A 27,979-nucleotide genomic window follows, 5' to 3' on the forward strand; every position below is an offset into this window, starting at 1 on the left:
TCATGACTTGGTCAAAGTGAAATCATCTCATGTCGTATTTACGTTTTGACACGTATATACGACTTACCGAGGAGACCAGGATCCCCTCCCGATTTCAACGGAGTCCTAAGCCGAGGTCCGGCCTCACAGGAGGCACCCTTAGGACGCCCGTCTCTCTTGAGCCCTGTGTGGCTCCCAACATCCGGCTGAGTTCAACTCGCCCATCCCGCCCGGTGACGCTGTAGAGGCCAATAAGGCCAACAGTATTACACATTTCGAAAAAAAAAAAAAAATACTATAGTTTATTTTAAGTATATGTTATTTTGATCTTAACAGAGATTCAGGCATCTCCAGATTCATCAATTAGAAAAGTGTCCACGTTTATCATAGATCAAGATAAACTGCAAGATGCCAAATCGAGTGTCGTTACTGGTAATATAATAAAAACAACGCAAGCAAAACTAACCTCTCTATTATTTATAATATGTCATTTTTGTATTTTTTTTTATTTCGTTTTAGACACAAGTATACCGTATAGAAGATTGAACACTAAGTTATTGACGCCGAAAGGAACAATTTTATCATGCACAGGTATTTAATTTTTTTATATGTGTAAGTACCGCATTGAAGAAACATGGTGATATAAACTCCAAGCGTTATAAAGGAAAGGATTTACGGGCCGATTGGCGTGGTTGGTAGATAATTTAATCCCAATAAGCATGTAGCAAAAAATAGGAGTTTTTGACAAAGAAGGGGTCTTCAATTGAACAACCGCTGGCAGAGTCGCGGATGAATACGCAAGTGTGCCCGTAACTTCGCCACCTGCGGAGCGAAAACTAACCGTGATGGTTTTAGTCTGTAAGAGTCCGACATAACCCTCTATCATCATCATCTGTGCTAGAAGGTATCCATGAGGATTTCCACAGGTATAAAAAAACATGCCACTCAAGCCGAAGGTTTGTGTGCATGAACATGTCTGTTTGTCCTGAGTCTGGGTGTAATTATCTATATAAGGTATGTATTTACAAAAGAAAAGTAGTATATGTAGTATATCGTTTGTCTGGTTTCCATAGTACAAGCTCAGCTTAGTTTTTTTTTTTTTTATAGAATAGGAAGATGGACGAGCATATGGACCACCTGATGGTAAGTGGTCACCAAACGCTCTTAGACATTGGCATTGTAAGAAATGTCAACCATCGCTTATAGCCAATGCGCCACCAACCTTGGGAACTAAGATTTTATGTCCCTTGTGCCTGTAATTACACTGGCTCACTCACCCTTCAAACCGGAACACAACAATATCAAGTATTGCTGTTTTGCGGTAGAATATCTGATGAGTGGGTGGTACCTACCCAGACGAGCTTGCACAAAGCCCTACCACCAGTTTGGGATCAGATGGCCGTGTGAATAATGCCCCAAGAAAAAAAAGGAAAGGTCTAAAGAGGCCAAACAGTGGGACATTTATAAGCTGATTCTTTATAGATATAGATATATTTTAGAAGTGAAACTTCCTTTTATGCGATTAGAATAAAATTGAAGATTAAAATTAGTTCAACTGTTTAAAACGTTACTGGAGAAAAATCTCACTGATAGTTTTACCTCTCACGTCTACATCACGTACTTTTCGTATTTTCTTAATCTTTTGTTAGCTGTGGTAAGTTTTATAATCCGGGTGTTAGTTTGGGGGACCATGTGTGTCATAATTGCTGGATTTTCGGTCCCTGAGCATGAGCATTAGCTACCACCGCTCATCAGATATATTAACGCCAAACAGGAATATGTAGCATTTTTGTGTTTCCTAACTTGCTCCAGGTTCGTTCTCATTACCCTGGTCAAGAAACTAATATGTATTTCTTGCAGGTACAAAAATCACGTCCGTTTCATCTGTTCACATTCAAACTGCGTCCTTTATATCCAGAATCCCTAAAATTACAACGAGTACAGGTAATGAAACCATTAATTTATTTTCTAATTTTTTTAATACTATATTTTATATATATATTTTAGCTGTATCAACTGTTTTGAATACGGAAAACAGAGATTATTCGACAGCACCATCTTTGAATTTGAGTATTCTAGAAGATGTTTCAATGGGTATTAATTTAAAATTTTATTTTCTGTGGTAGTTCGAAATTCAGCCATTTTTATGTACATATCTATGACTTAGTAGCTTAAAAAATTATATGATAATATTAATATTACTTTATTGATATATATATATATATGATAGCTTGTTATACCCGTATACAAGTTTTTTTTTTCAAAATCAGGCACGGATAATGCAAAAGTTAGCAGGAATGAAAAATCGACTTCGTACGCCCAATTTACAGATTATATAAACGCCGGTAATATATATATTTTTAATTATTTCCAACTTTTATGATCATGCCAATTTCTCGAACAGAGTAAATAAATAAAATATAAATAGATTATGTGTCAATATCTAGAACTCCTATTCCTTCTTTTCAGTAGACTAGTAGATTTAATATATACGTTATCGGAATGGCAAACGATTCACTTTATGGTAAGTGATCACCACCGCCCAAAGACCTTTGCGCCGTAAGAAGTATTAACCATTCATTACATCGCCTTGGGAACTAATATCTTAAGTAAGTTGTGCCTACGTTACTGTTTGACTGGCTCACCCTTACAACCGGCACACAACAATAGTAAGTATTGCTATTTGCGGTAAAATATGTGATGTCTGGGTGGTACCTACCCAGGCGGGCCAAACCACCAAACCCTACCACCAAGTAAGAATGTTCAAAGATAAGTGATTTGACTGTGAGGGAGTCGAGATAACTCATTCTATATTACGGATCTTAATCGAAGTTAGCAGATTCACGTGGCACCATAATTCCAGGTATATCTACCTCGAACCTACTGCAACAACTCTCTTTTAACGATGGACCTCATTATACACAGAAGAGTTTTGGAGCAGGTACGTCATTAATTCTATTTCGGCCTTACTTATAAGAGTTGCTCAGCGGCTGTTTAGTTAAACATAGATTTCACTCTTTCTGTCATTATTGATTTAACATTTGAAGGAAGAAAACAGCATCATTTAAAAAATTACCCAATCAATCTATAAGGCCGTTTATATATATAGATAATCTTTCCGGCTTCGCACGAATAGATAATAGGAAAAATGTATTTTGGATAGGATTTGCGTTAAATTCGTTCTTAGTGGCCGTCTACGTCGGGGAAGGAGCAACTGTGATAAATTTCAAGTCAACTGGGCGAATAGTTAAGTCTCTTTCATATAACAATTTTTTTTTTTTTATAGAATAGGAAGGCGGACGAGCATATGGGCCACCTGATGGTAAGTGGTCACCAACACTCTTAGACATTGGCATTGTAAGAAATGTCAACCATCGCTTACATATCCAATGCGCCACCAACCTTGGGAACTAAGATTTTATGTCCCTTGTGCCTGTAAGTTCACTGGCTCACTCACCCTTCAAACCGGAACACAACAATATCAAGTATTGCTGTTTTGCGGTAGAATATCTGATGAGTGGGTGGTACCTACCCAGACGAGCTTGCACAAAGCCCTACCACCAGTAAATATAATTATTACTTTAATTGATGTTTAGGAAATGCAAGCAAATGAGATAATAGTAATTTTATCCCATAGATACCATAAAAATAAAAGAAGTAACAAATTGTTCACTGAGAATTTAGTTTTCTTCAACCCTATTTTGCTCTTACTATTATGTACCTATCTCGATGGGTCTACAAGAACGCCTAACCTACTAGACTATCTAACGTGCTAATTAAAAAGAAAATTAAATGGTTAAGATATCAAGTACCACAAGATGACTGACAAAAATCACAATTTTTACAATTACGAGGGGATTTTTTTCTTCTATATGAGACCGTCCTTCAATTTATACAATAAAATAAGAAATTGTCCTGAGTTTGGTTGTTATGAGTGTAAATAGAAACAAGTACCCGGATATACATATAAGAATTATTTTTTATAATAATCAAAATTTAAGAAAACACACGCGTTAAAGGCGAAGGTCGGATAGTAACTGAACAGTGCGTCAGGATGCAGGGAACAATCTGCAAACTAATCAAAAATGCTAACGTGTAATATTAAATGTATGGAAGATAGGTAGGCACAGACAAATAAAAGAGAATCATAAAAGATATGGAATAACATACACGAAACAAGGGACTGCCAAACTTGATAACAATTATTCAACCCCTATTCAACTCAAGAGCACCGAGACATTTCGAACCTATATAGGAACATACATAAAAATATTTTCTATTTCAATTAACCAACAAACTTATCTGTCTGAAATAAATCGCTCGGATTTATTTTAACTCGTATCTTAATCGTATCGGTTATCTAGCGTACAGAGGATAAATTCGTCTTGTCCGGGTAAATTATTTTATTTTCTCTTACGTAGCCAAGACCTAAGAAAAAATGTTTGATTGTAGAATTTATTTCCTATATATAAATATAGTTATATCCAAAATTTCGCATATAGTGTCGTATTATATCTCTGATATTTATTTAATACAAAATCGGTCAGAATCGAATGATTTTTGTCATATTTTTTATATTTCATTTCAGTGCTGACCCACTTTGTACAGTATTTTTGAACACGCTCCAAATATTATTCTCAAGAGGGGGCAGTTACCATCAGTTCTTTCTTAGATACCGTCCCCATGAGACCAGTTACAGATGCGTGAAACGTATTTTGTGCACAAATATTGCGAAATCCTAAGAATTTTTACTGGGAAAAATAATTTAATAAAACTTATCCAATATTTATAGGAGTTCATCCAGAATGTTCTTCTATTTGTATCAATACGGATGTAGAAACAATACCAAAGTCAATAGAAACAGGAAGTTCCATTGAATTCAAACATGGAATAAAGAAAATCGATCGTTATTCTCAATACAGCACGAGGAGCTCAATGAGAAGCAACCGTAAGTATTATTTTTTTCAATATTTTTTCAAATTTACTTAGAAGGAACACTTCTTTGTAAGAATAATATAAACAATGTCAAAGGTGACATGTGAGTAAAGTTTGAAGGTCGAATTTTTGAGACTATCAAAATCGAAATATCCTAATTGTCTCCTTTATTGTAATAATTTCATTTTAGATAAAGACTAACTACTGAATTTTCTTGCATTTTCTTCTTGATAAAATCTCCATTCTAAACCAGTAATTCATAAAATTTAATGCAAATAAATTAAATTATTAAAGTATTTAGCAAAAATAATGTGATTGGTTAATTTAAGTCACATATGAATGAACAAAATGCGCGCGTGTGTGTATGTGTATGTGTGTTTTCGGTAATTAATCTGTATTTCATACTGCCTCGTTGGTCTAGTGGCTTGATATAAGGCCGCAGACCCGGAGGTCCTGGGTTCAATACCCAGGTCGGGCCAATAAAAATGTTATTGGGTTTTTCTATCAGAAAATTCTCAGTAGCAGCCCGGAGTCTGGAACTTGGAAGTGTGTACACTCCCGTGCCTCGGAAAGCACGTAAAGCCGTTGGTCCTGCGCCTGAACTCTTTCCGGTCGTGTCGGATTGCCGTCCCATCGGATTATGAGAGTTAGGGAATAGAGAGTGCACCTGTGTTTGCGCACACACTTGTGCACTATAATATCTCCTGCGTAGTTGGCTAATCTCTCTTGAAATTGGCCGCCGTGGCCGAAATCGGTCTGGAAGACATTATTATTATTATTATTATTATTTCATAAAAATATAATTTTTTTTAGAATTATCTAATGCTTCAGACCATTCGGCTCGCATCGGTCATAGTCGGCTGTTGTCGGTGCAAACTCTTGGCGAATCACTCTACGTGCCACCAAAGCAGACAGTATGTTCGACGCTTGACAAAAGTAAGTTCTTTTAGAATATTTTGTGCAATATATTTCTAAATTAAAGCGGGTTCAAATTAGATCGGACCGACAATTATCCCGGGGCGACAGTTGTATTAGATGCATATACATTGCAATAGCTCGGTTCACATTTGCGCGATCCGATAAAACCGTCGGTGGCGACACATTGTTGTTGCGTCGTTCACACTCGTTCGTCTTTCGGCGCGGCAAACGTTATATCCGTTGTATATTATACTATAAGTAACGAGAGAAAAATTTCTATACATGGTTGTAAATAAATAAACATATTTTGATTTATCTCGTGAAAGACAGGAGAAGGGAGGAGTAGACAATATAAAAAAAAATTGCAAAAGAACCGCGTGGCATGCATGCAAAGATGCTGTGTATTAAAATTTGATATTATTTTCTTCTGTTTTCTATTTAAATACCACATGCCAACAAGAACGTAGTAGTCGTTTATATTTCTATTACAATTAACTATTCATATCTACTTTAATTTTACTTTTTTGCCGATAACTTTTTTATGGCAGCGGTTGTCTGAATTAAAAATAGTTGTTGTGGTTTTGGTAACTTGCTAAAAGCCATATTAACTTAAAGAGAGGCAACTTTATTGAAATTCCAGACTTTAATTTTATTTATTTGTATTGATAATACTATAGATAACCCGGCAGACGTCCTGCATATATATGTATATATATTTACAAAAATCATGGCAATCTGTTGAAAACAATGAAAGTGAAAGTGCTGCAGTGCCATCTAATAGCGAGTTATAACAAAATAAATTAGAATAAAAGTCTTCTCTATTATAAAAACAACTTGCCAACTTTTATGTAAATCTGTTTCGTTACAAATCGCTCATTTAAACGGAGTGGAAGTCTAAACAGATATATCAACACCCACTTTTATATTATATAAGACTAGTATCAGCCAGTGGCATCGCCTAAGTGTAAGAGAGGGGGGCAACACTTAGTCGTTTTCTGTACTTTGTATACACGTTGTCCCTGACAACTAGTTTCACGATGATCGGTTGAGTAATTAGGACGTCATACCGTAACAAGCAAACTTGCTTTAACGCTTATACTATTAGTGAGGTAAGATTTTATAATAAAAAACGGATATTTAGAAAATTTAAACGTAAATTACGTTGGTTTTGTGATTATTTCATTAATTAAATCAAAATCAACAGTAATGTGTTCTTATATGAATTCGTGTTGTCGAAATTACAGCATCGCTTTTACAATTGTGTCGCTCACGGACCGCATACAAAAGGAAAATATACAAACAATTATGGGAGTCGCGTGGGAGTGATATATTCTGTTGTTTCGTTGCTTTTGTTGATATTTGAGCCAAATTTTTAAAAGAGCAGAATGTAGTAAATTGTATATAACGAGATGAAATTTATGAATGTATAATTTAAAAAAATATGAACGCGCATGTAGGCTACCTGAGGGTCACCATCGCCCATTGGCGCTACAAAAAATATTAATCATATCTTACATTGTTAATGCGTTGCCAACCTTGGAAACTAAGATATTATGTCTTTAATTACACTGGATCACTCATCCTTTAAACAGGAAAACTACAACACTAAGTAATTTTGTTTAGCGCTAGAATATGTGATTAGGTTGTACATACGCAGACGTGCTTGCACAAAGTCCTACCAAGTAAAGTGTGATTGAAATTAAAATAACGAAAATATTTTTACAAAAAAATATGCTTGCATCTTTAATCATGTCAATTGAAGACTTTAATAAAAACTAATTATCATATACAAATCGTGACCGCGTGGAATGGTGGAAAGCCATTGCCCCGTTGAATCTTAATACAGATTCTTTGGGTTAATAATGAACCAGCCCCCGCTGTAACCAGTGAAGACGTATCTACAAATTCTAACAATCGAAACATTGTTAATCACGGTAACTAATAATTTGTCTCTCATGCCTTTGTATAATTACTGGTTCACTCACCCTTCAAATTGGAGCAAAGCAGAACAAGTTAGAATATTACCAGTTGGCGCCGCCCACCCAGACGGAATTGCACAAAGGCCATTTCGAAATATTGATATTTTATTACTAATGGTTCAATCATGTGTAATATCTAAATAGATATATAAAACTTTTACCTTTATTTATCGCGAAATTATATTATAAATTTTATATAACGATACACGTATACACGATACAATCTTAAACCGTCGCGTAATGACACGGAAAGTTGTAGATTACTGGAGAACAGATGGTGTCATTATTTTTCACCGAGTTCTGCACCTTTCATGTCTGTCTATAGGATGTTTTATCAATAATTCTTAAAGTCGAACATCAACAACTAATATTACGATCATTGTAATTTCTACACATAAGGAATCTAATTCAAAATTGGTGTATAAGTGTTAAATTAGTTGTGTTTGTGTTAATTTTATAATGTTACTAATATTTAAATTTATATATTTATAATTATAAAAGCTTATAAATATATAATAAATTAAAGTCTTAATACCTGATATTTTATAAAATTTGAAAGGATTTTTTGCAAATACAAACGCTAACGAAGCGGGTTTTTTTATTATTAATATGAAGTTGAATGCATTTACATTAAACTAGTGAATAATGATCATTCGATCGTGTCCATAAGATTTATATTTTTTCAGAAATGAAGACTACGCAACAGCAGAGTATATCGTCAGCTTCACAAATTAATTCAGTAGACACACTCCGCAAATACCAATTATCAAAGAATATTCAAGCAAAATTAGATACTGGTATTACGTTACAGATTTTGCAAAGTCTTTAACTAATAGTGTAATATATAATTATATTATAAGTATAATATATATTATAAAATAATTAGCAACTTGCGTCCACATTACAATATCTATATTGACTACAGATAATATAATTTTACAAATATCAATTTTAACAAAAAAATATACATTTTTACTGAGACTGGTACATCTTAGTAATATAAGAGGCCGTGTGAAATATATCATAAATAAATTTTATATTCAAATTATTTTCTAAAACCGACGTGTTAATGTAACAAAAGGATAACGTGTAAGTGCCGTTTGATAAAAATTAAAAACCTTTAAAAATATCTTTAAGAAATTAATTTGCTTTTACATTTCTTAATTTTTATTTATCATTTTCTCACAGAAAAAAGTAACGTGGTCGCTCACTTAAAACCTTCTTGCAATGACCTTCCATGCAAGATCGAAAGCAATTCAAATAGAATAATTCCTATCTCGGAGCCGAATGTTGTGACGAGCAATTTGAACGCATCTAAATGGATAAAGGGTTGTGTTAATGAATCAAGGAAAGGTGTGTACAATACATATTCTGCAGAATTAAGCCATGTAGAGTCCAGCTAGTACAATGCTATATATATATATATATATATAACTCATCCAGGCATCGAATATACTTTAGCAAGTACGGGTAGAGAGCGGCAGTGAATTTCATAACCTCGAAGCATTAGATAAATCAGTACAATGTGATGGGATACGCAAAAGAAGTTGATAATTTTTTCTTTTATTTATTTCAGATGTCCAATCAATAATTGATTTGAGTGAGTCAACTGTAACAGAGTCTTTGGAGCGTGCGTCCTACGCTATAGACAATTCTGATGATAAAAAAACACTTAACGAGATGAAAAATCTATCGAAAGTCGTTATAAATCAACAGCGCGCTATCAATTGTGGTAATTTTAATATTATCTTATCTTTTATGAAAGAGAACTAAGATATACATTGCTCATCATTCAATTCCCATGGATGTTTCCATAGACAACTACAAACTAGTCATACATATTCGTAACATTGTGATTATAATTCATCTCGTGCTTTACGGTGAAGGAAAACATCGTGAGGAAACCTGCATGTGTCTAATTTCACTGAAATTCTGCAACATGTGTATTCCACCAACCCGCATTGGAGCAGCGTGGTAGAATAAGATCCTTCTTCTCAAAAAGTGAGAGGAGGCCTTAGCCCAGCAGTGGGACATTTACAGACTGTAACTATATTCGTAACAACGGAAACCCACATTTTGGATGCTTTAGATTGTGAGCTGGTTCACCCAACCTCAAGCGTTGGTTAATATTGATAGAATATTGTTTTTACATAGTAAACCACATTTCTGAAATTATATATTAGCTTCGAATTTATATATAATTATGAAATAAATGAACTTATATATAAATATGAATGAAAATCGTTTTAAGTAAATATGTTCTGGTCGCCTAAGATTAGTGTCGATCTCATCCAATAAAATTGAAAGTCTTTGTTTATTTGATTTCATTTCTCCTGTCGTTGGAATATATGATTAAATTCAAAGTATAATGTTAGATTAAAATTGTTTTTGAGCTAAAGATTTTTTCTTTAATTATCGTGTGTATTTATTTATTTAGATATATATTCTTTAGAACACACTTAGTTACATTTTATTGTGTATAGCATATAATGTTACTATATTTGTATACATTATATTCGAAACTTATTTCGTTGTTAATGGTAGTGTTGTTATAAACCAAATCACTTAATTTAATGTTTTTTTTTTTTAATTTTAATATCCTGATACATTATTTAAACACGGCCATCTCATTTCAAACTAAGCAGAGCTTGTACTATGGAAACCAGACAACTGATATAACTACATATAATATATAACATATAATAAATAATTACACCCAGACTCAGGACATATAGACATGTTCATGCACATAAATGTCTGTCCTGGGTGGAAATCGAACCCACAACCTTCGGCGTGAAAGACAAGTATCTACCAATCTCGCCAACCAGCCCGTTTATACTTCCTTCGCTAAAGATAAAATATATTAATCTTGTAAAACAAAGAGAACATATGGGTATAAGTATGGTTTTTGGTTAAAATATAAAATATTTATTTCGATTTTATTTATTGTGGCAGCGAAACCTCTCGAAGTTGTCTCATCGATAAGCGTCACCGAAATCTGTCCCACGAAAAACGATAATCAGCCAAATAAACAACCTGTACCAGTTAAACCAAGTGATTCTAGAAAGTTCGTCGTGGATCAAATAGCTTCAGGTAGATAATTAACTGATTATGACTAATCACGTTTCAATTAATATGTGATAATATAAAGTGAACCGCCACCAATAAGACTTTAGGCGCTTAGTCTCAAGGAATAACGTGCAATTCTATTAAGTAAAGTACATCGGATATTCTACCGCCAAACACCAATACTTACTTATTGTTGCGTTCCGGTTTGAAGGGTGAGTGAGCCAGTGTAATTACAGGCACGAGGAACATAACATCTTTGTTCCCAACGTTGGTGAATAATTGGCTATGTAAGGAATAGTTAATACTTCTGACATCGCCAATGTCTATAGGCGTTGGTGGCCACTAAACATCCATCGTGGCCCATTTGCCCGTCCGTGTACCTATAACACAAAAAAAAAGGAAAAAGGTAATATATAAGACATTTTTCTATTTTATTTATTTATAATCAACAGCGTTACAGAAATGGTTGTACAGTTAGTTAACTAAAATATTGCCAAATGAATAGCATAACAGATACAATCAAAGAAAAAGTAGAAACATAGTATTAGTATACATATGAACAATAAAATACATTGATGAAAAAATCATAACTAGAATGTATTGTGTGCGTGTGTGTGCGTGTGTTTGTGTTGTTGGTGTTTGTTATATTATTTTTTATTCGGTCATTATAATATGTATTCTTTTTCAGGTCGGGTATTAACGAATGACGTCACTGAATCCATACAAGTTCGTCCAGAAGTGGAAGATGCCGGTACTTTAAAACTTTTATTAAAATATATCAAAAAGCTAACTATTTTAAAATAATATGTGTATTAAGTTTACATTTGAACTTCGCAAGAATTGATAAAGTTTATTATTATTATAACTATTGCAAAGACTTAGTAGCTCTCAATCTGCCTTTATAAGAATATTCAGAATGTTTTTCTTCCTTGCAAGGTACCAATTCTGCTAATTTCCAACGGTCACGATGCGTTTCCGTCTCAATTCCACACAAAAAAGCCTCAGTTGAATCGTAACTTCGAGAAATTTCTACTAATTTAAAATTATTACGATATGTTCTCAATCCTGTTGCGACCCAACATCGATCGAATCGTAACTGGTATTAGTAGAATAGGAAAACAGTTAAGCGCCAACGCCAACGTAAAGTTTCGTCTCGATTGCGACAAAGTGACAACTTGTTAGTAGAAATTCACCTGTACTGTATTCAATTGAATATTTCTGCCTTAAATTCTGTATATAAATTCCTTATAAACGTACATTAACAGCATTGCAGCATATTGGTTCTGAACTCAACATATAACCCAACAAATATTAAGCCTTTCACACTGATTTTTATAATTTTATTAGGGAATTCCCAAATATATCTGTATAATTATGTAACTGTATAACAAACCGGTATGTAATGTGTATGTGTATGTATTGATTTATAAATTTCAAAATTGCCTTATTTTTATTTATCAGTTATTTAATATCCGCCATCCTTGCCACTTAAATTTTTCTTAATTGTAATTTCCTCTAAACAAAGACTTGCTGAAAAAAATGGTTCTTTTAATAATATGACTATTCTCTTCTGTATTTCTTATAATTATTTGTTTTTCTATTATTTTGATGTATAACAATACCACCCGTATTCACAAACAATACTTTGGTCAGTGTGGTACCAACGCTATGCTAACTCATTTCTGATAGCGTTCGCTTTGTCCAGCTTTTTAATTCGCAAACAATACCAATAACAATAACAAGTTATCATTCGCTATGCGCACGCACTGCGTGGAATACCGATCTGCGATTGGTCCATTTACGTTGCCTTCGGTATTTGTTTGATAGATGTGCTTATAAAGTAAATATTATGTAATAGTTTTGACGTGAAAGCAAACAAACAAACTTACTTTCGCATTTATAAGTTGGGTTTCCGTGTTTTTCTAGTATTGTATTGTATTGAATTGTATCCTCTTTACTACTTTTCTCTTACACATCTCGTTATTGACGCTCGAAATCTTGCGCTTATTCGCCTGACGTTCGAAGTCTCAGTTAGCGCCTACCGTGTACCGAGCGCTAAGATGTTTACACATAAAAAATAGCTTAAGCGAAGTTAAATGGTAGTTCACATCAACTGATACTTTGAAAACTTCCACTATGCATTTATTATATACTTAAATGTCGAGTTAATTAACTCAAGCGTCCTTTTAACGAACGCAACGCATTGCCCATCACTCAAGTATTGTTTATAAACTGAAATTGCGGACCCTATACATTCGGACGTAGTGTAAATCGTTATAGTATTGTTTGTGAACGAGGGGTCGTAGTTTATATCGCGTTACGCTTTATAAGTACATAATAAATTAAATTCTAATTTTCTCTAGCGCCGCCATCGAAATCAACGACCAATCGCAGTTCGAAAATCGGTATAATATTAAAATTGGACCCAAAGTATGAGAGTAATTGCGTTATAACGATTAACATTGATTCTAAAACTAGAAAGAAATAGGTGACTGTTCATTATGTATTCTCTTGAAGCTATGTATTTCGAAGCAATTATTCTTGCAAATATTTATTTTTGATTTTTTTGATATTTATAGAAATTAATGTTCGAGATTTTTATGATTCATTTTTAATTTTTTAATGTGTTTCTATTAGCAACAGACAGTATTCGTTCAATAATATATAAATCAAATTTTGCTGGAAGTTCCCAAATCCTACCGAATTTATTGTGTTATTGTGATGGAAAATCAAATACAAGTAATAAAGGTAAGCTTACACCAGCTTGTTCACATTTTATGATTTATTTAGTAAGAGTAGATTACATAGTGAAAGTAGATTTTAGTATGATATATTAAAATAAACCCGTTTTCCTTTTCGGCTACTCATTTTTTTATCGTTTTTTGATAAATGTATTTAATGCACAGACACACGGCTACTTCTGCTTTATTATATGTATAGAAGATGAATTTAAAAATATATTTAAATGAATATATTTTTTTTACTGACATCCGATTTCAATTAAAGCGTTAATGTTGCTCTAAGCTGATCTACCTGTTAAAACCGTAAAAAGATCCGTTTAGTAGTTTCGGAGATTAGCGTATACGTACAAACAGACAGCAAAGTAAAAAAATTCTTATAGCGTCTTGTTGCTCTTTTTTCATCGTACAGACTCATTTTTTTGATAAGTTAATTAAATGTACAGTCGCATGGCTTCAATTGCTTTATTATATGTATCTAGATTACAAGAACATGAGTAGGTCCCAATATTGTATACTTATCATTATTATTTATTCGGTACCATATAAAGTAAAGGACAACTTACTTTGTTTAATAAAATCGTTTAGAAACTTTGATCATTTCAATGGCAAACAGAATACAGACGCATGAATTTTACTTCTAGATATTTATTAAACGGCATTGAAAACTTTGTCATTATATTACGTTGAATGAACAGAATTAAACGGAGCCATTGAAACTATTGCTACTGTTCACTACATAAACAAACTGTGTTTTTATTTTACTTTAGTTGTTAACGTTTTTAAACAAACTGATTCAAGATGGCGGTACAAGTACCACTTCGTTTTCGTGTGTTTAATTTCTGTTTACATTTCATCTCCTGTTCGGCGGTGAAGGAAAATATCGTGAGGAAAACTACATATGTTGGATGAAATTGTGCCACAAGTCTATCCATCAAACGGCAATGATGCAGCAGTGGAATGGATCAGCGTGGTGGAAGAGCTTTTTCCTTTCTAAAGGAAGGAGATCTTTTCCCAGCTGTTGGACATTTACGGGTTGACAACCCGTTTACATTCTTTGTAAACTTATAAAGTTTTTTCAATTTTTCTTTAAGACTAATATGAAACTTAAAAATGTTAAATTGGTCTTTTACATAGGTACCTATATAGTTAATACTTAGACTTTATTATCAAGAAAAAATATAGATATTATAACTTGTTTTTATTGTTTATTGTGTCCACCTTAAACGTAATGATTTAATGATTGTTTGGTTAATCTTAATAATCTCTTAGTTACAGAAATCTTAAGAGAAATGACATCACGAATGACATCATGTATGTTTTGTGCCCATGCGGAATGCTGTCCAAGATGTAATCGTCCAGGTAATGTTCGATCGTCATGCGTGTGCGCATACACTTGTGTATTATGATATATTTTGCGCAATGGGTTATGCTAAAGAATAGCCAATTTTAAAAAAATTGGCCTCAATGTCTTAAACTAGCTTACGTGAACGTTATTACAATATAGTAGTATGTTTTAAATCAGTTGAATATAACACACATCTCTTCCTTGTAGCCAAAACGGACACATCCATTCAAGCTGTGGCGGAATTTCTCACTTGTCCAAAATGTACTTCAAGGATTGTTGATACATTACTGGATGATCAGGGTACGATATATTATACATGCTTAACATATCTACTCTATTTATTAAGTCGAAATAAAAAAAATCTGCTTAAAGTACAGTAACAGCCTGATAATGTCCCACTGCTGGGCTAAGGCCTCCTCTTCCTTTTGAGGAGAAGGTTTGGAGCTTATTCCACCACGCTGCTCCAATGCGGGTTGGTAAAATACACATGTGGCATAATTTCAATGAAATTAGACACATGCAGGTTTTCTCACGATGTTTTCCTTCACCGTCAAGCACGAGATGAATTATAATCACAAATTAAGCACATGAAAATTCAATGGTGCTTGCCCGGGTTTGAACCCACGGTCATCGGTTAAGATTCACGCGTTCTAACCACTAGGCCATCTCGGCTTTTTGGCTTCTTTCTGCTTAATGTGTATAAATAATACGAAAATAATAATATCATATCCATTTTTTTAGATACAATCGAAGATAAAAATTGGCACCTGACAACGAATAGTCTTTACTTCAGTAACTTACTAGCAATGAAGTTAGCTATATTTAAAGATTATTGTAAGTGTAATATATTATATTGACAGAATATAGAACAAGAAGGTCATAGATTAGTTTTACTCCGTGTTCGTATTAAAACTCCTTGCAGATAAGCTTAAAAAATATCTACAACAGAGCTTAAGATTTAGAGCTGTTATAATATTATTATAGCATAAATTAAATTAATGAATTGGAGTAAAAGTGCAAAAACTATTATTAAAAATATAATACCTCGTCTTAAAGTCTCTAATTGGTTCATTTTTAATGGTAATGCTAATACTATTCATGCCACCTTTCCACGTGGTCATGATTTGTACAAAAGCTATTTTTAATTTTTATTTGTAAATATTCAAAGCCTTAATGTTAACAATTAGTTTTTATTAAAATAAGCTTTTTTTATTCATATTATTTTATGTAGGTAGGTATTTAAAGAGCCATCATCTAATTGTTTCAGTTCAAAAACATCTAGCACCATCTGTTGAAACAAATTTGTACCACACACCGACGACGCCGATTTTTTTTACTGAAGCATGCACAATGAAACCTAGCGGAAGACAAGACGTATACTGTCAAGCAAAAATATCAAGACATCACACTAAAATTAAAAATAAACGATCTTGTTTTCTTTCACCAGCGTATAGTTTGGTCGATATAAGAGAAAACCAAGAAAAAGACGAGCTGAAAGCGGTATATGATATTCTTACAGCTATAGAAGGAAGAGTTCGTAGGATAAAAAACCATTTGCATACTTAATTTGCTGATAACATAATAGATGGCGCTGACTGTCAAAATAAAAAGTGTGGGAAATTGACACGTTAAAAAAGAAAAAATAATTTTATATTTGTATTTTATGGTAACTTGCTTTATGTTATATTGTTGGTAATTAGTTTATTAAATTATAAAAAAAAGTAAAAGTAAGATTTTAGTTTTATTTTATCAATTAAAATATTATATTGGTATTTCGAATTAAGAACTCCACGCGGTCACGATTTGTACAGTAACTATTTTTAATTTTTATTTGTATTTATTTAAGACTTTAATATAAATAAATGTATATACTTTCATCGATGGCATGTTGGAATGGAAAAAAAAATAAGAATTTCCGTGAAATGTTGAATCGTAACGCAAGGACATACCTACGTAACTCGTCGGTGCGTCACGGTAGGATGCGCAAGCGATCCCGTGACGCCCCTTCGACAAGACGGAGTGAGTACCGTGGTTTTTTAGTGGGTATTCCGGCGCCTTCAGTGCCGGCGAGCCTCACATACCCCCCACCTCATATGGGGGAAACCCGTAAATGCGTTTTTCCAGCGAAAAAAAAAATACCTACGTAACTACTCTACTAAGTACTGTGTAAAGTTCAAGTTCCTTTACTTATTAGATAGGGTTCACGATAACTGCGATTTGTATGGAATTACATATTGTAACTAGATGGCGCTGTTTATAAATTAAAAATTGCAGTTTCAAATAAGTGTTTTTATTTGAATTTAATTTGATTTGAATTTAATTTGAATGTTTTAGATCAATTTTAAATGTTCCTTATTACCATTTTTGAACAGTCAACACAAACTTTACAAGTAATTAACTAAAAACCTACCTTTTTCAGACATAACCAATAAATCTTTTTAAACGTTAATACGTATACAAAAAAAAAATTACACAATGACTAGTTCCCGCAGCTTCGTACGCTTGTGAAGGGGGAGGGGGGGGCAAGTGTAACCACATGACCTTTTCTGTACTCCAGACAACGTGCAATATTCATGATGAACAGTTAAGCTATAAAAGCGTAATAAACAAACCAGTTAAGAGTAAAACAAACGCATAAGGGATCTTACAAATATATTTACATTTAACAAATATTCAATAACAACAATATAAGCTTTATATAATAATTCTTTAAGTTACATAGATATGGGTTTTGACAATGTTTAAGTACAATTCTATTTACAAAGCAATTATTTGCTAAATATCTCATATAGTATATAGTATAATGGCATAGTTAAGACGCTGTATAGCTTTTTATTTTGTTGAGTAATTAAAGTACATTACTATACGTTCGATATTTAAACCAAGCGGATAGATACAGCAAGAGGGTAGTTAGCATTTTTTATATACAGAAGAGTAAAGACCATATCATGTATTTTTTTAATTACACAATTAAAAAAAATAACAATTATATAACAAGTTATATTTCAAAATATAAAAGCATATATAGAGAGCCGAGATCGTCTAATGTAAACAGCAAATCATTTGGAGACGCTATTGATTTAGTAGTAATGCACCGTCAGCAAATTAATAAATACTTATTATATTTTATTATTTTTTTAGGTAGGTACTCAACACTATACATATTTAACGTATTTTAATTGTCATTGATAATATTATTTGTGACATTTTTTTGTATAATGACCGTATATTGTATAATGAATTAATTATTAAGAAAATAATAAAAAAACAAACTTTCACTTCTGACGCTACTTATGAGAGTACGAGACCGAGGAACGTGGTAGATAGCGCAATTGGTTTATTCGTATTTTAGTCAACGTGTGTATTACACTACTACAGATGCAAAAACGTCTCCCAGCTGATTCATATGTATTGCTTATTAATATAATTAATAAATAATTATTAATATAGAAACAGATTTGTTGTGCGTAGTACATTGATATAATAATATTAATGCAGAAATGTGTTTATATTACTAACGGTTTAGTTTTTTTTTTTTTTTAGATTACAACACCATATACAGTATCCTTCTACCATAAGACTAGAACAAACAAATATACGTTTGTCATTCAAATTCGATTATAAATTTTATTTTAAATATAGGATTTAAAAAGCCGAATTCATAGTTCAAATTTAAACATCAATAATATAAAATATTAAAAATAAATAGAAATAAGACCTTTTTAAGTGATCCAATTGGAATGCAACGTTTTTTTGTGTAACGTCGGATACGTTACTTAAAAAGGTTTCACTTCTGTCACGTGTACAGACTTTTTTTAATGCAATGTGACATTCGATTATTTAAATGCATTTAATTACAAGCTATTAATTACAAACCTCATATAACTCCATCAGTCTAACCATCTAAGCCTACATATTCCCTGTTATACGAAATTTACAAAAAACATATAATTGTTTCATTCCCTTATTAATAGAGCCAACCAACCTCAATTAAGGGATTTTGTTAAGCATCCATTAATGAAGGAAGACTTTTATATAAAACTGGCGGCATTGAATCAATCTACCAGCTTTGACTTTTGGGACTTTCCTAAGAATGCGTAGCATCAGACAGTAAGCCAAATCTGTTAAATCCTTGTTCTTACAACCGTATGAAATGCTAGTTGCCGCACCATCAAATGAACACGAAATATAAGCAAATACGATCCTCGATATTAAGCTAATCTCCAATTACTGGTGGTAGAGCTTAGTGCAAGCTCGTCTGGGTAGGTACCACCCACTCATCAGATATTCTACCGCAAAACAGCAGTACTTGGTATTGTTGTGTTCCGGTTTGAAGGGTGAGTGAGCCAGTGTAATTACAGGCACAAGGGACATAACATCTTAGTTCCCAAGGTTGCGCATTGGTGATGTAAGCGATGGTTAACATTTCTTACAATGCCATTGTCTATGGGCGTTGGTGACCACTTACCATCAGGTGGCCCATACACTCGTCCGCCTTATTATTCTATAAAAAAAAGTAATTAACGTTTACATATTATTAATAAGATTATATGCACTAAATAATATTATCACAAGCACATATTTTCATTTAAATATTAATAAAGAATTTGAATATAAAAATTATATTTAATTTAATAATTTTGACAGATCTGTCATTTTAGCATCTGTGGTTTTGACCAGATGTTATAAAAAATTTGACAGTATTTCCATTTCAAGGTTTTAAACACCTGTTACACTCTTGTTTAGTCTATGGCACATGTCAATCGCCGCTATTGATTACATTTAATGTCATTTGAAAGTGCCTTTTCATCAAAACTTCAAGTAAATAATTATTTTGTATCTGTGCTAAAATATATTGCTTTAAATAATTCTTATTTTAAAATCAAACTTTAAAAAGATAAAATACGCCATAATATAACCCTCAGTCAACCCTTAGTATATATTTAGTGTCAATATCTATTTGGCACTTTATAGACATGGCCATTTATAGACAAATCTTCAGCTCCAATCCCATGAATCTGAAGATGAAAAGATAAATAAAAAAAAAATACAAACGTAATTTTTTTAATTGAAAAATTCGTCCATATTTTCGAATATTATTTATGAAAAATTCTGTCAAAAAAGTAGCAAAAGAAAAAAAAGTTATGTTTAATTCAAATTTTTATACATTTTGTATATTGTATATATATTTTTTTGTATACATACCAGACTTTCAAACCAGCGACCTTGGAGTGAAGACGTGTACTAAGGAATCCCAACCACAGTCAGCTATTTGATGGGGCCTTAATGCGTTCCAATCTAGACCGTATGTGAACTCTGAATGGTGTCTGATCGTTTCCAGAGGATCACAGCCTCGCTTCAGATCCCATATTCTATAAAAAATAACATTAAATTCAAAATAAAACAAAATTTTTGAGTAACAAATATACATTCAAACAACTGTCTATTTTCATAATATAGGTAGACGGCCGCGCAAATGAGCTAGCTGATGGTAAGTGGTACCACCATAGACTCACACAACCTTCCAACAAGAACACAACAATATTAAGCATTGCTGCATGGCGGTAGAATATGAGTGATGCCTACCGTGACGGACTTGCAAAAATCCCTACCACAAATTCATCTACTATTATAAAAGAATCGAATAAAAATTTGTTTAAATGAAATTACTTTTCAACAAATTTGACTTAAAAACCCATATTTAATATTGCAAGGTGAATACGTTTCTTCTATTTCAACCTTTAGTTGACTATGAAAATTCTATCTATAAATATAATACATAGGCCATTATATAAATGATACATACTAGGTGTGTAATATGGCTTCAAATCCCACTGGTTATATAAGCACTATGCCTTATATAAATCGTACGTATTGCATAACGGACGCATGTATATAATCCTATTATAAATATAATTCTTTCAGTTACCATGTCTAGGAAGAAAATTTGTATAATTTTTAAATAGAACATGATATTTTAAACTTTTTGTTTTTTTTTTTTCGTATTTTATGTTATAGGTAGGCGGACGGACAAACGGGCCACCAGATGAGTGATCACCACCCACTGACATTGGCGATGTAAATAATGGTAACCATTTTGTACATTGTCAATGCACCCTTGTAAGCTTAGGAACTAAAATGTCATATCCCTTGTGCCTGCAGTGCATACTGGCTCACTCACCCTTTAAACCGGAACGCTTTACCGGTAGAATATCTGATGAGTGGATGGTACCACCCAGAAGGAATTGCAAGCCTGCCACCGAGTAAACTATGGCGAATTAATCTTAAACTTGATCAAAATCAAATAAAAAATATTTTATTTAATATGCATTACTTATTGAAAGTCCAATTAAAAACCAACACTGGTTTAGAAAAGAAAATTTTATATTCTAAATACTAGGAAAGAATATTTGTTCTAATTAGTGACAATGTATGAATTATTTTTAAAAAGACATTCTCAGTGTAAAATAAGGTGTAGAGCGTTCATTATTAAAATTCTTAAAAAAAAAACAAACTATATACAATATAGATTAAATAATTGCATTTACTTTTTAATGTGAAGTTAATTTTACCGCCTTTTTATTAACATGATCCTAAGAAAACAGTTATGGCGGATCGGTGGTCTATTATATTTGATCGTTTAATAATTCTCAAACACTTACCTCGTTGTGAAGTCGTATGACACTGCAGCTAAAACTGAAGGTGCGTGCGGTGAGAACTGCACTCGTCGCACTGCACATTCGCATCCTATAAAAAATTAACAGACATTATTAAACTGGTTATTTGTGAATTCTAAGAGTGTGCCTGAATGTTATCTTTAACTTGTAATTTATTTTATTAATAAAAAGTAAGTAAGTAAACTAAATTTACGAACATTATAGTAGGTTTTCATCCAAAAGCTCATCTGCGTAGGTACCCCGCTCATTATTTATGTTACTCATAAACAACATTACGACGTATTAAATTCAGTTATAAATATTACTAAGTAATGTGTAATGAGTATTTTAAAATTGTATTAAACACACGTGTACAGAGATAAAGAATATAGTTTGGTATAATAATAATAATATCCTGGGACATTATTCACACACGGCCATCTGAACCCAAACCAAGCAGAGCTCGTACTATGGAAGCCAGACAACTGATATACTATTTTTCTTTTACACCCTTACACCCAGACTCAGGACAAACAGACATTTTCATGCACACAAATGTCTGTCCTGGGAATGGGAATTGAACCCACAACCTTCGGCGTGAAAGGCAACCAACCACGCCAACCGGCCCGTCTATTTATTTAGTCTCAAATTGAATCATATATTAAATATACTACCATAATGGTGTTAAATGCTGATTTATATGAATACGATGAATTGCTATATATTGCTATGGCTAGTATAGTTTTTTAATTTTAAATTCGGAACAAAAATTAAGAGCTCAAGGCACGTCAAGTCTGTTAAGAAAAAAGCCTTACAATGTTTTTTTTTTTTTTTTTTATATAATTGAAATTTTTAAAAAGGAATTTGGAATAATCGATCTTTAAATTTAAATATTTCGATACATAGTCATAGCAGAAAATGCTTCATTAACAATACTGGATTTTTCGATAAGCCCATCCAAACATCAAGTTGTTCGAGAAATACACGAATAAAATTCAAAACGCTTCGCCAACTATTTGCCTATATACACAATAATATATATTATTGTTTATTGACACAACGTTTTCAATCAAAGCCCTACTCGAGTAATTATTTAATTTTTGCTGTAATCATAAATTTAACAGCGTACTAATTATTTAAACCATATAATGTCAAATTATATTTCATGATTTGATTATTATTATGGTTTTTTTTTAATAAAAATGCACGCAGTGCACAGTATAATATTTTACCAATCTGTATTATCTGATTGGTACAATATTAATAATAATCAATCAAATTTAAAACATTAAAAAAAATTGAAGCAAAACTGTCTTGTTTTTTTTTATTACAAAAAGCTAAAATAATTTCTCGGTTCCTCTAAGGCCAATCAATATATTTTTTCCGAACCGGAAGTAGTTTCTAATTTGACTATCAGTAAGTGCAATGCTATCGAATAAAGGAATATCAGTTTGTGCCACTTATGTCTTCAATTAATAATTGATTAATAAAAATATATAAACACAAACAAATGTACACTTTCTTATATAATATATCAGTATGACAAATTAAAAATACAGATTGTATTATCACCAACACACACTTGGAAAACTTCAACTCAATCGATTGTCTGAAACTGGTTTTAAATTTAGTTGCTATGTTTGACCCACACTTACTAACCACTTAAGTCGAATAAAACCTTATAAAAATGACAAAACGTAGCACATATGACCTTTCCTTTTTTCTCATCATATGAAATTTACTTATTATATTAGAAATAAAAGTTATTACCTTTAAGAGTAAACATAGGTGATGTAAGTCGCCTAAGATCCCAACCTCTGACAAGTCCGTCCGAACCCGCGGTGGCAAGCGCATGCGTCTCTAGTCTACTCCAATCACAAGACAGCACCTACGAAGCAAATTCAACCTTATTGCAAAGAATACAAAGTTGATATTTACAATCATAATATCAATAAGCCTTGTAAACTTTATGATAATAACAATTCTTAATAAGAAGTTGCCACTAGCTAATATAAACTTTTTTTAATCTATTTTTTTTAGAGTTTCGTCACATAGTGATCATGTCACTCCTGTAAGAGCTTATACATATAAAAAATAATCGAGTTTCTGCGGTTTTATCAACTATTTAACCATCAATGCACTGCCTATTATGAAACTAAAATATTACGCCCTTTATATATAAAGCTGTCTATAAATATCCCACTGCCGCGCTAAGACCTCTCCTTTTTGAGGAGTTTGGAGTTTCTTCCAACACGCTCCTCGAATGGTGGATACACATAACAGATTTTCATCCGCCACATGCAGGTTTCCTCATATTGTTTTCGTTCACCACCGAGCACGAGATGAATTATAAATACAAATTAAGAACATAAAAAAATAGATAATACAACTAGTGTAGTAAAATACACTGTATTTTTTTTTAAAGAAGCATTCAGTTTAAAGGCAATAAACATTTACTTCAAATTCATTCACAATCAAATGTTATCGAATGAGATTGCAAATTGGATCAATAACATGAAGTCTTTGGGTTATATTGACATTGTATTGAGTAACAATATTATAATACTTGATACATTACATGAGCGATGATGGCCCAGTGGGTAAAACTGAATCTCAATTAAAAGCAGGTTTGAATCAGCGAATGTGATATTTCTAATATTTAATTTCCCTCTATGATAAGACATTGTGAACAATATACATACATCATAAAATGTACATACAAGTGGATATAGTGATGAGGATAATATCCCCCTGACTGATTTCAGCCTCGAAGGCTAATCTCAAGAGATGCAGGATTTTATAGTGCACAACTGAAATTGGAAATGTATTACATTATATATTATATAAATGTATTACATTTCCAATTTTAGACTAAGGGCTGCTACTGTGAATTTTGAACCCAAGCCCTGTTGTGGTTTGAACCCAAGACCTCGGGATCTGTGGCCTTAATATCTAGCCACTAGACTAATGAGGCAGTCAGTAGTAGGTATATTCAACCAGAAATAGAAGGGAACATTGGAGAAATAAACTGAAAAACCTGTTCAGAAAAGGCCTTTACTAAGCAGTAGGCCTGTAACTATAATATAATACTTTACCTCAGCATCATGTGCTTTTATCACAGCAGCCGGTCTACTTGGTTCCGTACACGTCCACAGTTTGAGGTGACCATCACCGGAGACCGAAGCAAAGGTGGCTGGTGAGTGTGGAGAGAATGTTGCCGTATAAACCAGCTGCGAGTGACCCGAAAATGTACTTAGACACACTTCAGATTCGGGATCCCACTGAAAAATTTCAAAAACAAATATTGTGTATATCATATAACTGTTTGACATTAACTTTTTATGAATATTTGAGTTTCCTCTACATTAATAATACCCAATTAGGATGACAAGCTGGTTGGATTGGTTGGTAGATACTTGCCTTTCATGTGGAAGGTCGTGGGTTTGATTCCCAACCCAGGAGAGACATTTGTGTGCATGAACATGTCTGTTTGTCCTGAGTCTGAGTTTAATTATCTATATAAGTATGTATTTACAAAAGAAAAGTAGTATGTATAGTATATCAGTTGTCTGGTTTCCATAGCACAAGCTTTGTACAATCTTAATTTGGGGTCAGATGGCCGTGTGTAAAAAATGTCCCAGGATATTATTATTATTATTTATTAATTCATCATGGAATATGAACATGATAGCACTATTCAAATTATATTTAAAAAAAAATGATTAATTGAACCCCACACCAATAGATATTGTCACTGTAAATAATATTTACTGTTTCTTATTGGCAGTCAATTAAAAACACTAAGATATATATGTTGCCTGTAATATTATATTAGCTCCTTGGCTATTTAAATCGAGGCACAATTTGTTTTCATCCACATGATGGGCTTGTAGAAAATTCTACAAAATACTTATAAAAAAGATAATTATCATTACATGAATTTCATGTTATATCAATGTAATATATATCTATAGAATAAATACTAAGCTAATAATATTAAAAGGAATACCTATCATATTTCAATGTGAACTCCTTAGTATATAATCTCTCACGTTTTGATTATAAATTTGTTAATTGTACATTTTTATTGCATGAAATAAAAATATTTGTTTACCGTTTCTTTAATTATTAACTTATTTTTGCTTTAATCAGATCATATATGAACCCTGTAAGAGTGTTACAATGCTCTCATAACACAAAAACAATTACAGTTCCTTTAAATACTGCAGTAAATATTTTTGTTTTTTTGTACCTACTAATAAGTTACGTACACCTTGAGGTTGGCTAATACAGAATTCAGTAAAGTTTAACCCTTTGTGGAATGTAATTTTCGGCAATAAACACTATAAAATTTCTAATATAATTTATGCTTCCTTCATTGTATATATAATAATTGTCCTATTTAAATGTAATGTTAACTTTCTTAAAACTATGAATCTCACCAATTTAACTGTCGTATCCCAACTAGCACTAAGTAGATGTGCTCGAGGCCAGTCCACAGAGCACACCTCGCTCTGATGTGCCCTTAATACCCTCAAAGGTGCCGCACATCCTCCTCTCCAAACTATCACTGCACCGTCACCCGCTCCACAAGCAGCAACACCATCAGCTGTACCTGACCATGTCTGCAAAGTATATTTTTAATTTATCATTAAATTTTAAGAATATAATATTAGATTTCTATTTTAAATCAATGAAAATTAAAATTAAATTACTGGTGGTAGGGCTTTGTGCAAGCTCGTCTGGGTAGGTACCACCCACTCATCAGATATTCTACCGCAAAACAGCAATCCTTGATATTGTTGTGTTCCGGTTTGAAGGGTGAGTGAGCCAGTGTAATTACAGGCACAAGGGACATAAAATCTTAGTTCCCAAGGTTGGTGGCACATTGGATATGTAAGCGATGGTTGACATTTCTTACAATGCCAATGTCTAAGAGCGTTGGTGACCACTTACCATCAGGTGGCCTATATGCTCGTCCGCCTTCCTATTCTATAAAAAAAAAATATAATGCCTAAAAATATTTTTTAATCAGAGACATAAAATAACTTGTGTTTTTTACATTTATTTTTTTAAGAAACTTATGTTTTAAAAAAAAACTAATTGTGATAGTAATAAACAAAGATGTTTTATTAAGAATTCTATTTGATAATTCACTATATTGTTGCGATAGATTAATTCTCAAAAACAAAGCAAAATATTATTGACTCAGGTTAAACTATAAATACCAAATAACAAAATTGTAAGCCGGTTTAGTGCTTTCGTCAGAATGTGCGTTTACATAACAACACTTATAAGGCTTCAATATACTAGTTTCATATGGAAAATATACAAGTTTATGGGATTATATTAAAGATGTAAGGAGTTTGAACTGTAGACTAGATTGAAAAGCCTTTTTAAATAAATAACAGATAAGATTATTGACACACCCCTTGTTTTACACACACATATTATTTTATAAGTGAATCTTACAATTTTATAGTATCAATTTAGCCAAATAGATAATATATTATATACTTTTTATAATATTGCATTATATTAAAATTACTTAGAGATTCTTCAAACTATACCTTCATAACTCGAAATTTTAATATTAAATCCAATATTACAACAAAAGTTAAATCTATTCATTGATATAACATTAGGTCAAGGTTAAAAGTCAAATGTTACCACATCAAACAGTCCATCACTCCATTCCAATTTCTGTAGTTCGACTATCGTTGTTCCCTCTGGCGATAATTCTAAGAAGAATAAGGTCCCACCCCCTGCTAGACCATAATACTGACTAGTGGCTACGGCTAATGAATCAGGCCGTGTTCTGGAAAACCGAACGCTGTAGCCATGGCGGCCAGGTGTTAGAAATGTTGGCATACTGATAGTGTAACTGAAAATACAAAAAAATACATAGCATCTTGCTTACTCATATAAACTTTAAACAGAAATTGAGTGATGTATATAATATATGTATACATATATGTTATTTCTTTAATTCCTACATTTATATTTTATTGCTTAAAAACATTTACAATCGTCAAATACTTCTATAGATTTTGTTGTTGATTGTTGTTTTACTATATATTAATTTTATAATTATAACCAAGGACAAAAACGCTTACGAAACGATACAACAATTATCTTGCTGAAATAAATCTCAAAATAATGTGTGATAGTTAAATCGCCGAAAGTAATAAAAAACTTACTGATTCTACATCAGACAATTTACATTATTTCCTTGGCCTTGACCTTTTGTTTTATAAAACGTATGTATACAGATCTAATTAGATTCTTATAAGACTAGAATACATATTATTATAAGTACAAAAATCACAACAAAAACAAGACGATTATATCCAACTT

The 27,979-nt window shown here is 32.4% G+C and overlaps 2 protein-coding genes across 2 annotated transcripts in view; one reads left to right on the forward strand and one right to left on the reverse strand.

The window, feature by feature from the left end:
* LOC126768345 (uncharacterized) overlaps nucleotides 1–16,585 on the forward strand; it is a 28,691-nt gene extending 12,106 nt beyond the window's left edge. The window contains exons 14-31 of the mRNA XM_050486370.1: nucleotides 316–411; nucleotides 499–570; nucleotides 1,840–1,923; nucleotides 1,987–2,073; nucleotides 2,250–2,324; nucleotides 2,843–2,920; nucleotides 4,772–4,927; nucleotides 5,728–5,850; nucleotides 8,498–8,608; nucleotides 9,000–9,164; nucleotides 9,388–9,543; nucleotides 10,767–10,904; nucleotides 11,569–11,631; nucleotides 13,518–13,628; nucleotides 14,891–14,980; nucleotides 15,174–15,266; nucleotides 15,708–15,800; nucleotides 16,234–16,585. Of these exons, the coding sequence (XP_050342327.1) occupies nucleotides 316–411; nucleotides 499–570; nucleotides 1,840–1,923; nucleotides 1,987–2,073; nucleotides 2,250–2,324; nucleotides 2,843–2,920; nucleotides 4,772–4,927; nucleotides 5,728–5,850; nucleotides 8,498–8,608; nucleotides 9,000–9,164; nucleotides 9,388–9,543; nucleotides 10,767–10,904; nucleotides 11,569–11,631; nucleotides 13,518–13,628; nucleotides 14,891–14,980; nucleotides 15,174–15,266; nucleotides 15,708–15,800; nucleotides 16,234–16,532 (2,090 nt within the window). The 3' untranslated portion in view covers nucleotides 16,533–16,585. The remainder of the gene's footprint in view (nucleotides 1–315; nucleotides 412–498; nucleotides 571–1,839; nucleotides 1,924–1,986; nucleotides 2,074–2,249; nucleotides 2,325–2,842; nucleotides 2,921–4,771; nucleotides 4,928–5,727; nucleotides 5,851–8,497; nucleotides 8,609–8,999; nucleotides 9,165–9,387; nucleotides 9,544–10,766; nucleotides 10,905–11,568; nucleotides 11,632–13,517; nucleotides 13,629–14,890; nucleotides 14,981–15,173; nucleotides 15,267–15,707; nucleotides 15,801–16,233) is intronic.
* A 1,016-nt stretch (nucleotides 16,586–17,601) lies between these two features.
* Nucleotides 17,602–27,978, reverse strand: LOC126768545 (peroxisomal targeting signal 2 receptor). The gene is made up of 8 exons (XM_050486723.1): nucleotides 27,823–27,978; nucleotides 27,293–27,506; nucleotides 26,065–26,247; nucleotides 24,718–24,903; nucleotides 23,393–23,510; nucleotides 21,629–21,713; nucleotides 20,172–20,338; nucleotides 17,602–19,984 (listed from the first exon to the last, which is right to left on the reverse strand). The coding sequence occupies exons 2-7, from the start codon at nucleotides 27,491–27,493 to the stop codon at nucleotides 20,179–20,181; spliced, it is 933 nt and encodes a 310-aa protein (XP_050342680.1). The 5' UTR covers nucleotides 27,494–27,506; nucleotides 27,823–27,978; the 3' UTR covers nucleotides 17,602–19,984; nucleotides 20,172–20,178.
* Nucleotide 27,979: the final 1 nt, after the last annotated feature.

The sequence above is a fragment of the Nymphalis io genome, chromosome 5, assembly GCF_905147045.1.
Source record: "Nymphalis io chromosome 5, ilAglIoxx1.1, whole genome shotgun sequence".
NCBI lineage: Eukaryota > Metazoa > Arthropoda > Insecta > Lepidoptera > Nymphalidae > Nymphalis > Nymphalis io.